Here is a 15,111-nt window from a genome sequence, read left to right as displayed (position 1 = left end):
GCAGGGAGCAGAAGGCATTGCAGAGGCACCACCGCCTTCTAGCGAGCCACCATCGCACGACACCCGCGCCCGATGCTACCCGGCCCTTTCCTCGCCCACATCTGAGCCTCGCTGTCTCCAGGAAGACACGGTGGGACAGGATTTGCAGAGCAGAGACAGATGTGCCATACTACACGTACTCTGCTGTTAGTTTAGGGTTTCAGGCCGCTCCAGCCACACTCTTTTGCATCATCAGTGTATGAGCTTCATAGTGGCTGAGTCAAATGCCTCTGCTCATATCCAGCCGTGGTAATTCAACAGTAAATGGGAGGAGGAGGAGGCATCCCATCAGTATTCCCCACACTGTGCAATGACCAGTGGTTTTCAGGAAAATCATGCTCCAAACTAGGAGAGATCAGCAAAATGCAGTGAAAATATACTTTTAGGATGATATTTCCATTGCACCATGGTAGCAGGGTGAGTGATGCTTCTACTACGTCCACAAAGTCGATGCTCCCAACAGATTGTGGTGGTCTTGGCACAGAGTGGGGTCCCCAGAGGAGCAGAGGGGTGCTGTGAATCTGCCCATTTAGCTCTGATGGGAATAATCACAGTCCACATGCCCCAGGAAATACAATGAACAGCTATGGCTTTTTGTCTGATCGTCTGTACTTTTTTCTAAGAAACAACCTCATACCTCAGCAGTTAACATGTCAGCTAATTTAGGAAGTTAAAATAAATTACAATGGTATTTTTAAATTATTTCTTTAGGAGCTAATTAAAATACTGGTTGTCTCATCAATTCCATTTAGCTCCCCTTAACACATGAGATACCTTGTCTCACACTGCCTGCGTAAAACTGCAAACACATCAGATTCTACAGTCAGCAGCAGAACTCAGCTACCCCTTCCAGCACGTGAAGCACAGCTCTCCCAAGAGAGCTTTAAGATATGAGCTTTAAGACATGAATCACGGGTTGATTTAGTGTTTTAGGCTAACTCTTACTAATAGAACATGAACATATAGACATGTATGTGTGATGGACAAGATAAACATATGCAATGTGCAGGGCAGAATGAAAGTGCCAGTTCTTTGACATACAGGGAACGAGGGAGCAGAGATCCATGTATTACTATATTCACCATCAACCCTAGGCTCTAGTAGAGACATCAGACTCTGAACTCTATACACATTATCAGCTCCTCTCTGCAAGACCCAACCCCTCTCCATTGGTCTGATAGAGACTCAAGTTTGGCAGCTGGCATGAATATCCCTCACAGTATCTTCCCTAGGGCAGTATTCTGCCTCCATCACTTTTTGTTATGTGTGTGCATACACACATTATCCACATACCCAAATGTATATCCACATTATTTTTGAGATGATCTCTTAATCTTCTCTGAAGAATTTGGAGGAAGATCTGCACACAAATGTCATCTGAAGAAGCTTTCAAGCCCATACATGGCAGAAGAAAACAAGCCTCACATTTGGTTGTTAGGTTACATCTTTTAAGTGACCTTTCTCAACCACTGCACTAGCTGATCAAATATCTAGATGTTTCACATCTCTGTCACCATCAGGTATGATATTTCTTGTAAAGGAACAGGCTCTTTTAGTCCAGCAGCCCCTGTATCTCGCTGTGGTGCCTGGCTCCAGCCAGGCAGCTCTCGTCTCGTGTAAGGTGGGTGGCTGGCTGCGGGTTCATGCACAAGTGATGCTGGGTCTCACGTCCAACATAGTAAGTGCCAAAGTTTTCAAGGCCCAACTGACAGGCAAGACCTGTCAGCATCCAGTCAGATGACAGCAATTTAACAGGGACAGGTTCTACTGAGGATTCAGATGCACAAAATCTTGCACTCAAAAAGAAGCAGCTTAATCGGGCCCTCAAAAAAAAGTGGATATTCTATGAGGGCAAAAGTGCTCCAAAGGGTGCTCCAAGAGCACTGTTTCTCTGATGTCCATCTCCTCTCCTGTCCTGACAGCCACCCAATAGGACCAGGTAGAGTTCAGTCACAGTGAGATTCCTGCATGGCTTCCTAGGATTTAAACTTGAAGTAGGCTTCAACTGTAGTGAAAAGAAAAGGTGGTGCATTAGAGCAATACCCTGAATGGGAGTGGCAGGAGGGGAAGGAAACAGCATCCAGGCTCTTACTTGCATATTCCTGTGGTGTCATGGCCTGGTTGATGACACTAGTGAAGGCTCTGATCCACTCCAGCTGGTCAGTCTCTGTCTCGCAGGTGAAGAGGTATTCCCGGTCAGGGGTGACAATGGTGATGCCGTAGTGCCAAGAGAAGTTGCCCTGTGTCCCTGAAGGCAATCCCTTCTGGACACTATATCCATTCTCTCCACTGCCCACAAATACCTCACCCTTAGCAAACGCGTCCTGCACATCAGAAGGGAAAGACAGTGATTTATGATTTATGGAATCCCAGAAGAACAAGAGAATCATTACAGGGCACCTAAGGACAAGAGGAGAGTGTGTGAGGATTGGGGATGGTGCAGCAAAAGGTTTTGGAGCAAGTCAAGGAATTCAGAAGAGCAGCGAGCCTGTGCTCAAAGGCAGTAGTGAAAAGGAAAAAATAAGGGCATAAATCTCAAGAGGTCTGAGAGAGAAACTCATCTCCCTGTATCACCTTCCCATCACCACCTTTACACTGCTACTCTCCCTGTTCCCATTGTTTGCAGGCAGTGAAACAAACACAGAAAGCATGTGATGAACTAAAAGGGATGGAAAGGGGAAGACCTGGAGTCCATTCACAGCACAGGGAAGCCTGCAAGCCACCCTTCCTGCAGAGCACAGACTCTGTGTGCACTTTGACCCTGCCCTCAGCACCGCTGCTGCAGCTGCCGGCGGTCACATCTCCCTCTCACCAAAGGATCCTTGAAGTACATGAGCCTGCGGTGATCCAGCGTGAACCAGCGCTTCTTAAAAGCCTCTCTCTGCTGTGAAGGGAAGAGGTGACATGTGTGAGGGGACAGTGCCCTCTGCTGCGAGCAGTGCGAATGGGTACCCCAAACCCATCCCAACCGCTTGAAGCAAGCCCCTGCCTTAACAGCAACCTCCTCCTCGCCCTTTCTGAGCTGAGAGTGGGGGTCAGTATCTGGTGATTCACTCCCAGCTGCTGTCCCCAGCTCCTGAACTTCGCTGAAGGACCCCAGAGTTGAGACAGGAGAAATCTGGACACTAAATACCTGTAAGGTCATGCACACACAGACACATGCAGAGAGATCTGTCGCTCTGGGAGAAAGCAGGGACTCTGGCTTCATCTACTTTCACATGTGTCCTTCCCCTTCCTTTCATTCTCCCCTCCCTTGGTGCACACACACTCTTCCCACGGGTGTCTAAAGAGTCAGGGGGGAATGAGGAAACAGCAGGAGAAAAACATTGAAATAGGGAAAGCCAGTGGTGCTCTGGCAGGCCCCTGTTAAGGTTTTTTCTACCACAGCAGGCTCACCTTGGGACCAGTCTTCTCCATGTATCCCTCCTTCAAGAAGTTTCTCGTGAGACGATTTTTAATCTGACAAAATGGCAAGAGTAACATTCACTTAGCTGTGCCTCTTCGCTATTCATTTCCCTCCCCCACCCTTCTATTCCCCCAAATTCAGTCACCTTCTAAATTTACATTTCTCAAACTGCCTAGCTAGGCATCACTTCTGCCTCCAAAATGCCCAGCAGAGAGCAGCTATTTTCTGACCATCACAAGCCCTTTTAAAAACACCTTCTCATCCTTCTGTCTTTACCCTGCAATTTCCACTTCGGCACCTGGGGTTGTAACAGTAACTAATGAGCTCTTTTATCATGTAAGCAGTGGGAGACTTCAGTGCTGCCTTACCTCATTATCGCTGGCAATGGGAAATGCTACCTTCAGGTAATGGAACTGCACAGAGCGGATGGCGTTGAACCAGTCCACCACCTCCTGAGGATGGAACAGGACAGGACAGAAAGCTTAGCCAGAGCAACAGAGGGGCATCTAAATCCACCCAGCTGCACCCAGCCCTGTGTTAACTACAAACACAGTCAGCTCTCCCTCTGCAGCATCTCCCTCACATGCACACAGCCAGACAGCACGGTGCCCCATTCCCCACATGCACAGACAGCACATCTTCTGTAGAACTCCTCCCACACAAACCAACTCAGCCAGTGCTCCTGCCCTGCTCCCTGCAGCAAAACTCTCTCACAGATACACAAACACAGAGCCAGAACCCCCAACCTATTACCTACAGCAGCTCACACTCACACACCCCATCCTACCCATGCTTCATATTATTTATTATCATCAGCTTCTCAAAGCACCTCAATGGCTTTGCAGTGTTTGATGCTAAAACCAGATACCTTTCCACTTTCATGGTAGACAAATATATTCCGGGTCTTATTGTCTTTGAGGTAGGTGATCTGCAGGCCATTGGGGTTCCCAATCTTCTCTGGCTGGAATGTAGCATTGATGACATCTATTTTAACGTTGATTTTGGGTTCTTTAGCCTGAAAACAGAATGGCATTGACCATGCATGAGCAATCCTAGAGGAAAGAGATCTGAGCTACTGATTACGTGGGGTAAGGCAGGGTCAGAGGCCTGACCCAGGTAGAGAACCTTGTACTTGGCCTTTTTAAACCTTCTGAGGTTCATATCAGCCCACTTCTGGAGCTTGTCCAGGTTTCTTTGGATGGCATGTCCTGCTTCTCCCTACCCTGAGCCATTCCCTCCCTTGTGACAGCATTTTAGCTCTCGCCCCACTCATTTCAGAGAGATGAATGAGCAGGAAAGTAGCCCTCCTCAAAATCAACCAGAGAAAAAATTTGCCAATTCTTTGGCTCACAATGGGGTGAGGTTGGTTCCAGGAATGGTGCAGGATTACACATCCAGGCAAATAGATAGGAGTGAAGTGAAAGATCAGTCCTTTTCTCAGTAGTGAGGGAAGCACAAAGGGAGAGCACGAGGAAAAGTCACTCTGACAGTAGGAAGGGGACCCTTCTCCTTAGTGACATGTTTTGTTATTATCTCTGAGCTGGGATGAACAAGGCAACCCCAGAAACACGCGTAGGAAGTCAGAATATCTCTGTGACCCCGCTGCTCTGGGTGGAGCACACACTGAGGTGGGAGTTGACCACCATACTCACATCCTGCTTGGTGAAATACTTCAGACATCCCTCTCTCTCAGACAACAGGAACTTGCGGGGTAGGAACTGTCCGTTGTCTCGACCACGCTTCCAAAGGATGCCTTCCTTCACCCCTTAGAGCAGAAAAGCCACTTATAATAGCATTCCCCACAGGCATGGTAGGCACCAGAGAGCTGCATGCAGCCTGGGACCCAGCCACCCTTCTGGGACAAAGAACATGATGCACTATTGCTGAGAGTAAACACTTCAGATATTTCACCTCTGACTTACAACTAAAGATGGTGTGTTCCCATGTTTGCAGTGCAGATAAGCGCGCACCAAAAGACATTCCCAGATTCTTCCCAACTCCTAGTCCTGCTCCTACAACTACCTCTGACAGTGTAAGAGCTGTCCCTGTGAACTGGCAGACTCTGGTGTAGAACCAGAACTCTTCCCACTTGACTCTGCAGGCTCTTGGGCTCTATTGCCCTTTGTCACAGGACTGGCAGTGCCATTTCAAGGACAACTGCCCTGGTTAGAGGGTGTGGCATGCAGCAGGACAGATATGCATTATTGTAGATGTCTGTCTCCAACAAGACAACAAATGTCTTTGAAAAATGCCACCTGGTAACACCAGGCTTTTAAGCTACCTGTGGCAGTGCCAGTCTATGTTGTCCACAATTTGACACCCCAAAATGAAGCCCTGTAAGTACCACTTGGGTTCTCAGGAGTACTTGTGGGATTTGCAACACTGACATCTCATGATGCGCAGAAGTGTACAGCAAAGGCAACATGCAGGACGTTTTGATGCTGTGTTCTGCTCTTACCATCAAAATATGGCAGCTGTTTTCCCGGCTCAGTGAATTCTTTACGTTCATATTTGGCCCGTATCCACTGTTCTCTCAGCACTCTGTGGAGAGAGGGGACAGGTAGCTCAGAAACGAACTAGAGGAATTAGAGGAACAGAGAATTGCCCTTCCCCCTTTTCTTCTGTATGCAGCAACTTACTGGCAGTCATTGTAGGTTGGCTGGTAATAGTAAATAGGCATGTGAGCTTCATAGATGGCTTTAGTCACAGCATTCCCATGCTTGGACAGAAACTGCAGAGTTAGACAGAGAGTTAGTGCCTTGCCTTTGATGCAGACTCATGTTGGACCTTTTACTTCCTGACCCACTACAGGGTCAAATGCATATCAAACTCTAATGGAGCATTCTCTTTCCCCTCCATTGCAACATCCCAGCAGCGTGGCTGCAGGAAGGTGGGTCTCAAAGGTCTCATCTACTCTCAGACATGACAGAGTGCCATAAACGTCACTTCCGTAAGGCTGGGTGTGCACACATTCAGTGGATTTGCTGCCATGCCCCACATCTCCTGGAGAGTTCTACAACACCTCTGCAGTGGCATCTGGAAGCACATTCCAACCTCTTCCAAAGAGCAACAAGACACGGATTATTTTCTTTGGATCTCCAGAAAATATTTTCAGTCCCCTGAAGATTAGTGAGTTGAGGGGGCTGTAATGGGGAGAAGTCAAATTCTCATAAGTGCCACTTTTCTCAAGAGATTGTATTATATCTGGAAACTTTTCTTGGATAATGGAATTGCCCAAGATTTTCCCCTTGGACTGCGGAAATCAAAAGGAGACATTGAGGCAGAATGGTCTTAGCAAGTGGAAAACAAGTAATCTGAAGCAACAAAGACCCTAAGCCTTGGTAAAATACATTGCAAGAGCTTTGCATTTGCCATAAAGTAACAGGGCATGAGGAGACACACAAGGCAAGTGTATCCTCCCTGTCCCAGTGGGTTGTGGAGAGTTATCCCTGATTTTCATGAGTAGAAAAGAGACTGAATAAACCAGATTACATTCCAACTCTGTGAGGTCAAAGGACTAATTTTGCCAGGACACTGAGTGTATAGCCTAGTCCAAACCACCTGCCCTACCCATGGGGACAAAGATCTCACCTGCACCTGAGCAGCATCCCAGTAGTCCATCTTCAGGGATTTGACTTTGCTGATGCTAGGGATGTTGCGGTGAATTCCTGAACAGCTGAGGCATATAAACACACCCAAAGTAGAGGATGCCCAGTCAGGATCTGAGAATATGGAAAAGGATATAACTAGAAGCGGTGAATATCCCTGGGAGATGTCTCAGCCTCACCTGAGAATGTAGTCCTGAGAAACAGGGAGCTGATGACCACAGTTTCATCTGAGCTGAGTAATTAATGCCCAAGGCATGGATGCCAGTCAGGAGAAAACACAGCTATTGGTCCCTCATTCTCTGTTCAAATCACTTTGACTGAATTTTTAATGACCTGTATCTTGAAAAACCCCAAAGTGCTCTGTGAACTCACTTTGTGTAAAGGATCATCCAGAGGAAAATGAAACCACCTCTGGGAAAAGACTCCAGGAGTTGTTTAGCACATCACAGCAGACGCCTAACAGTGTTTAGCTCACAAAGTGGAAAACAACCTTGAATCTAAAACTCTCCTGGAATGATTAAACAGGGCAAAATTGTACTAATTTGCCCAATCTTAATTTGGCTTGGGTAGTACACTCCTTTTGGAGGTGTAAGATTGGTGTTTTTAGTAGCACATGTAGGACCTCAAACTGGGTACCCTTCTGAGAGGGCAAGCCCTTCAGTAAATGAAATTTCCTAGGCAACTGTGGCAGGTTGTCTGTTCAGAGCTGAGTCATGGCAGAGACAATGCCCTCCTGAATCATGCCTTCTTTCTGGAGAAGTTAGGATTTCACTGCGAGCTTTCCTGTCAGGTCCTGACTGGGCATGACCTTGATTTGCATTTGAGATCTGACATGACTACAACCCACTGTGCTGCAGCTATGGAGCCCCTGCTAATCTGGCACTCCCACATCCCTGTCCTTCCCACCAGTGCTATGGCAGCATCTTCTCCCTCCTCCCTTGCCAACCCACCTCAAGGGAGAGGAAACAAATACCCAGAGCGATGCGACCCCTTTCTCTCCACCCCAGGCTCCTGTGCAGTGCAGATAGCCAGCACTAAGCGACTGCTAGAGATCAGCCCCAGCTCCCTACTTCCAACCCTTCCTCCAGCATCCTTTAGGGACTCACCTGGCTTCCCGCAATCCGCACACAAAGAGTTCTCTGCTCTTTTCCACACTTCCTTCAGGGCCTTCATGTCCCGCTCGTTCCCTCCAGCCATCACCTCGGAACGGTATCCCTCCAGGCAGGACAGGACAGGGCCAGGAGGGCAGCTGCCTTCACCTTATGCACCTGCAGGCCAACCCACTGCGTTATCCAGGAGAGAAGGAGCCACCAGAGAGACAAGCTCCGGCAGCCAGAGGGAAAAGAGGAAGATTAAGGGTAAATGGAAAGGGCGGAGAGGCCTGTCGTGCACCTGAGCCGGCTGAGCACAGGCAGGGGCAAAGAGGCTGGAGGCTGAAGTGCACCCAGACTGTGCGTGAGGACTGAGGAGGAGGAGACCTGCCCCATGGGCGTGGAGGGAAGTGCAGCAACTAACCACAGAACTGGTTTTTCCACATTTCTGCTGGTGAAAGGACAGACCAGGAAAAGAGCGAAAGCAGCAAGCAAGCTGATAAAGGAAAGCTGGCTGTAGACAAGTGACTGCCAGGCTGTGACAGGACTCCTGTCAGGACTCGTCATGCTCTCTGGGCTGGGGGACTGGCTTTGGCTGCCCCTACAACACTTCAGAAGCTTCCACCGAAGGCAGCTGGCCACCACACAGGCATTACACCCATTTTTATGGTGAGAACAGGGGAGCAATAAAGGTTCAGGAGCTCAGCCAATGTCACTCTAAGCCATCGGAACATGGCAGTCTTGATGCCCCCCACCAACTCATGCCAGTACCTCTCTCCACCACTACAGAAATCATGGCTGTCAGCTGGGTGCTGCGACTTGGGCACAGCATCAGAGCCAAGACCCATCTCCACAACTGCCTTCCACGGGTAAAAGAAGCAGCACATGCTCTGCTAACACCAAGAAATGACAATAGCTTGAAATTAACTCAGAGCTCTATTGGAGAATGCTCAGTTGAAGAACTGCAGATGTTAACTATTAGGAAGAGTGACATTTATTTAAGAGATGTAGATGCAAAACACTGGAGTATCAGAACGAGTCTAGGGCTACACTGTGAGAGCGGGTGCTACACTGCCATGCTCTCCGCACAAGGCAGCGCCACAGAATCTTTTGCTGGGAGGAAGCTGAAGAGGAGCGCGGCCGGAGACTCCCACGCCTGAAGCAAGCCCCGTCCGCGCCAGGCCGGACTCCGGGGCCGGGCACGGCGCCTGCGAGGGCCGAGCGGCGGCGGCCCGTCCCGCCCGGGCCGGGGGAAGGACAGCTCTGCCGGGTTCCGGCGGAAGGGGCGGGCGGCGGCGGCAGCGTGGGAGCGCCATGGGCCGCAAGAAGAACAAGAAGGGTTCTGCCCGCGAGGGGCGGCTGGTGGTGACTTTCGACGAGAAGCAGCGGAGGTGAGGCCGGGCGGGCCCCGGGCGCGGGCGGGGAGGGAGGGAGGGAGGGCAGCCCCCGGTGGCTGAAAGCCGAGCGGGCCCCGGGCCCGGGCGGGGACCGAGGGCAGCCCCCGGTGGCTGAAAGCCGGGCCGTTCTGTGTTGTCGGCGGCAGGGAGTACCTGACCGGCTTCCACAAGCGGAAGGTGGAGCGGAGGAAGGCGGCGCTGGAGGAGATCAAACGGAAGCTGAAGAAAGAGCAGAATAAAATTAAAGAGGAGGTGAGGGAAGGGTCTCGTGTCCCCCCTCGCCAGGGCGGGCCGTGAGCGGGGCCGGAGGGGCGGGCAGAGGCGCCCCATGACCTGTTTGTGTTCCTCAGCGGCACCAGGAGTATCTGAAGATGCTGAGCGAGAGAGAAGAGGCGCTCGGTACGTGCTGGGCGCTCGGTGGGGAGGGAGGTGGGCGCCCGTGCTCCGGCAGCCTTGGGTGGGTGTTGAGGGCTGGGACAGGGATGCTCACACGCTATCCCACAGCAACAGCTGCTCGGGCCTGTCGTGTTCCCCAGACAAGCTGGGCAGCAATCTGAGCAGTGACCCCGCAGCCCTCTGTCCCGGCAGTCATGGGGGTTGTACAGAAAGGAAGGAGCAGGAGGACATCTCCAAGGTGTCACCAGGTCCCCTCAGTGGGGAGGAGGAGCTTGCCCTCCAGGCTCCAGTGCCAAGCCCCTCTGCCCTTTATCCCTGCATGCCAAGGCCGGGCGTCAGCCCAGCCCAGCGTGGTGCATCAGAAATGGGTGAATTTATCCTGTGAAAAGTTGGGCACTTTGTAGTGTAGGATTTCTTGTGTTCCCAGAGGAGGCTGATGAGCTGGAGCACTTGGTGACATCGCGGACGGAGTCTGTGAACATCGACCACCCAAACCACATCGTAACAGTGACCACCATCAGCGACCTGGACCTCTCGGGGGCACGCCAGCTGGGACTGACCAGCCCCGTGGTAAAGCCTCTTGCTACTTCTCTGTATCACCTGTACACACTCCTGGGGCTGGTGAGGTGGGGCTGGTGGTCCCTGAGTATGTCCAAGGCCTTGCAGCTGGCTGGGAACAGGGATGAAGAGGGAAACTCATAACTTTTCTATTTTTCCACAATTTAAACTGGGCCTCTAAAGAGAAGAAAATGTTCTGTATGAATGGCTCACTCCACACCTCTCTGGAACCCTTTGCTGGTCCAGAGTGACCCTGGTTAAATGAAAAGTGTTACTGGACTTGATTGCAACAGTGTAATACTTTAAAAGCTGATACAAGACAAGCAGCAAGATTTCAGACTTTGCCAAATGGTCCGTCCTTGACCTCTTCACTGTGTCCTGTTCAGAAATATTACTGTTAGCATGAGGAGGCATTTTTCTCTCCCTAATCCCGTGCTTGGACCACAAATAAGGAAACCATTCAGTTCTGGTTATGGTCACTTTTATTCTCAAAATACATTGTAACTAAGAGCTTGTATTTGTTTCTTAGAGACTCTCAGGTGTTGGTTGTGCTTATATTTTTAAGGTCATCTAATCTGAAAGTCCACTCAGAGATGTCTTGGTAGTAATTTAAGCAAAAGCCAAGACCTTTGGTTCATTCAAGTTTAAACTTCAATCACATGGCCATTAAGATCATGCTGAAGTTTTTGGATCTTGGGGTGGATTACTGTAGCACATCTCTAGTTGTGCCCTTCTGTGGGACTGTGACAGGAAACCTTGGCATTTGGACAGTAAGGGGTGCGGAGAATTAAGAAATCTTCATCTGTGACTAGTTACTTCACAAAACAGGATGAAACCAAGAAGGCAGTGGAAACACCAGAATCACAAAAGTGCTTTCTTGTTAAGGGAAAAACGGATGGATCCGAAGAAGAGAAAGGGGAAGAGGTGGTGAACAAGCCTGTGAGAACAATGCCTAAGAAGTCCAGAAACCCCTTCCTGTCTGAAAAGTACGTACAGATTGCTCCGTGCCTCTGGAAGTTGATGGCGATGCTGGGTTCCGGGACGCCCGGTGCGGCCCGGTGCGGTGCAGCGCGGGCCGGGCCGGCAGGGGGCGCTGGCGGAGCGCGGCCCGCCCGCTGAGCTGCGCTGCGCCGAGCCGAGCTGCGCTGAGCTGCCCTGAGCTGCGCTGAGCTGCGCCGAGCTGCCCTGAGCTGAGCTGCGCTGCGCCGAGCCAAGCTGCGCTGCGCTGAGCTGAGCTGAGCTGAGCTGCGCTGAGCTGAGCTGCGCCGCGCTGAGCCGAGCTGCGCCGCGCTGAGCTGCCCTGAGCTGCGCTGAGCTGAGCTGCGCTGAGCTGAGCTGCGCTGAGCTGAGCTGAGCTGCGCTGCCCTGAGCTGCGCTGAGCTGAGCTGCCCTGAGCTGCGCCGCGCCGAGCTGCACTGAGCCGAGCTGCGCTGAGCCGAGCTGCGCTGCGCTGAGCTGCACTGAGCCGAGCTGCGCTGAGCCGAGCTGCCCTGAGCCGAGCTGCGCCGAGCCGAGCTGCGCTGCGCTGAGCTGCACTGAGCCGAGCTGCGCTGCGCTGAGCTGCACTGAGCCGAGCTGCGCTGCCGCCGCCCCGCTGAGCGGGCTGCGCTCCATCCACACCTCCCACCCCTCCTTCACCGCCGCGCGCTCAGCAGTGAGCAGAGCTTGTCTCTAGGGTTGAAGGTCAGAGGTTTCTAAAGCTGAAAGCTAAGGCATTCTCCGCATTTTTCAGTGGCCAGGTTTTACAGCTGCTTTGAGGGTGTGGAGGGAGAGTTGCTTCAACTCTGGGCAGCACAATGCTCACAACGTTAATTTTTGTTGTCACTGCACATGGAGAGTTGCAGGTTTCCTGCAGCTTAGAGTCCCTCTGGGTCTTGCTGTGTCTGGCATCCATTCCTGCTGGGCCACACAGAGCTCTCCAGATATTGTGGTGGTGTCGCCTTGCTTCTGCAGGCTTTGGTCCCCAAACACTTTTCTCTTTCTGCCCTGCACAGAATCTCTTCTCTTACTGCCACGCTGCACATGCACAGCCAGAAGAAGACAAAAAGAAAGAGATCCCAACGCGGGCAAGGCCCACGTAAGAAAATCCAGAAGTCCTGCACAGGGCGAACCACCAAGACACAGCGTCGGAGGCTGACTGGCAAAATGGGCCGTGACCAGGATTAACAGAGAATCTAATGTTCAGACCACCACCTGGGACAGTGCTCCACATCTGGCCTGCTGCTCTTTGGGACCCTGTCATTGAGGGCAAGCACCTTGCTTACATGGCATTCTGACTAGCCATTAACCCAGGCCAGTTCAGCCTTTCTGTAGCCTCCTGAGCACTGGCAAGGGTGGCTAGACACTCTACCCATTTCTTTTTGCAGTGATCTCCAGCTGAGTGTCTGGGTACCACAGAATCTTAAAAACTTCTGCTGAAGGTTGTGTTCTCTATTTGGCATAACCCTTCTGTCCTTGGCCCCCCCTTTCAGAGCTGATACTTGGCTTTATCAAAGAAGGGGATCTGGGGCAGAGTGCAACAGGCACATCGTTGTCAGGGCAATTTGAGAGACTTGGGAGAGCTCTGCTTGCACTCCTGCATCAGTGCCCTGGCATTTCTGCTGTGCAGTAAATCCTTTTTCCATGGAGACGTGGTGTCATCTTGTCTTCTGTGTTACTTCACCACACAACACAGTGCCACACCTGAATGCAGGGGTACTTTTTGTTTGGTACTTGTGCCAGGTGAAATTGGGTAACTTTGTGAATAAATTTGAAGTCATTTTGCTAAGAAAAAAAATAAATCTGTGACTTATTTGAAGCATAGTGGGGGCTATGCTAACGCCAGTACCAACTGGAGAGTGGGGGAGGTAATTCCTGGTGTTTAAAGGATATTGAAATCCACTGGTGCTTGGAAAATGGAATAGCTAGGAGCTATTTCTGTGGCAAGGCAGAGCCAGCTAGAGCAGGAATGGCTCATTCCATTGTCTGCTGAATATGCCGATCGTAACTGCGATAGCTCAGGGGAGTATGACATGCCCTAATGCCCTTGCTGTGTGTGTGTGGCCCTCTCCGGGTGGGAGTGGCACGGGCTGCCCTTGTCCTTTACCTCAGGGTTGCTGCAGTTATTAGCAGCTAATTGCCTTTCTTCTTAGGACCTCAGTGTATGTTTTTTACTGCGGTTGCCCTCAGCAGGGGAAGAAAAAAAATTGTATGGTTGGGATTTAGGAACATCCGTGGCAAAACTGTGAGTGAATCCTCTGAGGAGGAGAGTGAGCCCAGGCAGTATGCTGGCCTCTGTCCTGGAGTATTCTGCCTCTGTCAGCCAAGCCTCCTCCCATGCCATGTGTGCACTGAAAAGGAAATGACAAAGAAAGAAAAGGCCTGTGTGTCCAAAACCCACACCAGAAAAATTTGCAACCCAGGAATGGGCAAGTAAATAGATTCCTCATGCCAGAAATGGGAGGGAAAAGAGTAAAGCAGTGCCTGAGGCTGCATGGAGGAACATCAGAACAATGCTGACGGCCACCATCCGCTAAAGTGAACGGCACCAGCCTGATGTATCTCTGCATCGTTCCTTGCAGGGTGTGCACACAGAGCTGTTCTCCACAGTGTGTTAAGGGGGAGGGTGTGACCTCAGCACTGACAGCAGCAGCACAATTTCTGCTAGAGGGAGGCTTCTGGAGGGAGCCAGGCAACGCACGACACACGTGTTGTGGTAAGGAATGGGGTCCTCTTGCACTTCCCTTTCCCTTCTGAAGAAGGTAATTGCTGAGGAAGTGGGCACCTTATCACTGGTGTCTTGTATGCTTGGATTCAGAGTCCCACCCTGGGCTGAGTTCTTGAGCACTAACACAGAATAAACTCAGTCACATTATTAAGGTGTGTGTGTGTGGTTTTCTCACCTCACCTTTTAATGCTGTCTTAAAGACCACTCCAGAAAGGTCATGGGATTTGATGGGTGAGCTTACCTATCCACCTGTCTCACCTGGGGTTCTTGGGTGTTTCAAAGCTGCAAAAACACAACCCAGGCAAGACCAAAAGTGTTACGCTGAACTGGATCTCAGCCAAAGTATCCAAGAGGTCCTGTGTGTGGAGTATAAATTATTTCTTGTTCTGGTTTGGGAGTTACATGCTCTAGAGCATTCTGTTCTTGGTGGGTTTGAGAGGGATGAAGGCAATAAGGAGAGGGAAGTTCTGTTTGGAGAGGCGTATCACACCGAGGGCACTGCAGCTCAAAGCTGGAGGACAGGGTGATATCCTTGGTCTGGATCATGCAGCAGCTTTCCCTTCCTTCCAGGACGTAGTGCCTTGTGGAGTGACTGTGGGCAGAAGGTGACCTGTATGCTTCCTCACCCGAGGAGTTTGCTCTGGAGCTGGGATGGCCACTGTAAAAGAAATGGACTATCTGAGAAATCTGCTGGAGTGTGGAATGTGGCTCAGTTCCCTTCCCCAGGTGTAGGCAGCCTGGCATTGTAGCTGGGACAGAGCTGGATGACCTCATTGTATTCCGGATGAGGTGCTAAGAGTGGCTTCAGTTTTGTCATTTTGCTGCCAGGTGATCTAGAAGAATCTCACTTTTAGTTTGCTGTTTCCCTGGCCTAGTAACATTTTTGACACCTTTCTCAAGTGTCACCTGA

The 15,111-nt window shown here is 50.8% G+C and overlaps 2 protein-coding genes across 4 annotated transcripts; one reads left to right on the top strand and one right to left on the bottom strand.

The window, feature by feature from the left end:
- Nucleotides 1-1,387: 1,387 nt before the first annotated feature.
- LOC121342429 (arf-GAP with dual PH domain-containing protein 1-like) lies at nt 1,388-8,603 on the bottom strand. 2 transcript variants are annotated; one of them, XM_041416855.1, is made up of 11 exons: nt 8,160-8,603; nt 7,037-7,167; nt 6,085-6,176; nt 5,904-5,986; nt 5,098-5,210; nt 4,314-4,460; nt 3,814-3,897; nt 3,436-3,498; nt 2,852-2,923; nt 2,132-2,363; nt 1,388-2,044 (listed from the first exon to the last, which is right to left on the bottom strand). In XM_041416855.1, the coding sequence occupies exons 1-11, from the start codon at nt 8,248-8,250 to the stop codon at nt 2,016-2,018; spliced, it is 1,137 nt and encodes a 378-aa protein (XP_041272789.1). In that variant the 5' UTR covers nt 8,251-8,603; the 3' UTR covers nt 1,388-2,015. The 2 variants fall into 2 exon arrangements, with proteins under 2 accessions (XP_041272789.1, XP_041272790.1); XM_041416856.1 differs by lacking the exon at nt 2,852-2,923.
- Nucleotides 8,604-9,100: 497 nt separating this feature from the next.
- On the top strand, nt 9,101-13,262 carry NOL12 (nucleolar protein 12). Of its 2 annotated transcripts, none has more exons than XM_041416857.1 (6): nt 9,101-9,535; nt 9,688-9,793; nt 9,892-9,940; nt 10,365-10,507; nt 11,324-11,481; nt 12,490-13,262. In XM_041416857.1, the coding sequence occupies exons 1-6, from the start codon at nt 9,459-9,461 to the stop codon at nt 12,659-12,661; spliced, it is 705 nt and encodes a 234-aa protein (XP_041272791.1). In that variant the 5' UTR covers nt 9,101-9,458; the 3' UTR covers nt 12,662-13,262. The 2 variants fall into 2 exon arrangements, with proteins under 2 accessions (XP_041272791.1, XP_041272792.1); XM_041416858.1 differs by having other exon boundaries at nt 9,144-9,535; nt 11,381-11,481.
- The last annotated feature ends 1,849 nt before the right edge of the window (nt 13,263-15,111 follow it).

This window comes from Onychostruthus taczanowskii, unplaced genomic scaffold, assembly GCF_017590055.1.
Source record: "Onychostruthus taczanowskii isolate IOZ18803 unplaced genomic scaffold, ASM1759005v1 scaffold53, whole genome shotgun sequence".
NCBI lineage: Eukaryota > Metazoa > Chordata > Aves > Passeriformes > Passeridae > Onychostruthus > Onychostruthus taczanowskii.
Note: the sequence above shows the minus strand (reverse complement) of the source record. Positions and strands in the feature narration are given on the sequence as shown.

Coding starts and splice junctions, on each gene's coding strand:
- LOC121342429 (XM_041416855.1), bottom strand. CDS start 8,250: ATGGCTGGAGGGAACGAGCGGGACATGAAGGCCCTGAAGGAAGTGTGG. Junction 3,499..3,813: donor CCATTGCCAGCGATAATGAG/GTAAGGCAGCAC, acceptor CCATTTTGTCAG/ATTAAAAATCGTCTCACGAG. Junction 2,924..3,435: donor TGGAGAAGACTGGTCCCAAG/GTGAGCCTGCTG, acceptor TTCCCTTCACAG/CAGAGAGAGGCTTTTAAGAA.
- NOL12 (XM_041416857.1), top strand. CDS start 9,459: ATGGGCCGCAAGAAGAACAAGAAGGGTTCTGCCCGCGAGGGGCGGCTG. Junction 9,794..9,891: donor AGAATAAAATTAAAGAGGAG/GTGAGGGAAGGG, acceptor TGTGTTCCTCAG/CGGCACCAGGAGTATCTGAA. Junction 10,508..11,323: donor TGGGACTGACCAGCCCCGTG/GTAAAGCCTCTT, acceptor TTCACAAAACAG/GATGAAACCAAGAAGGCAGT.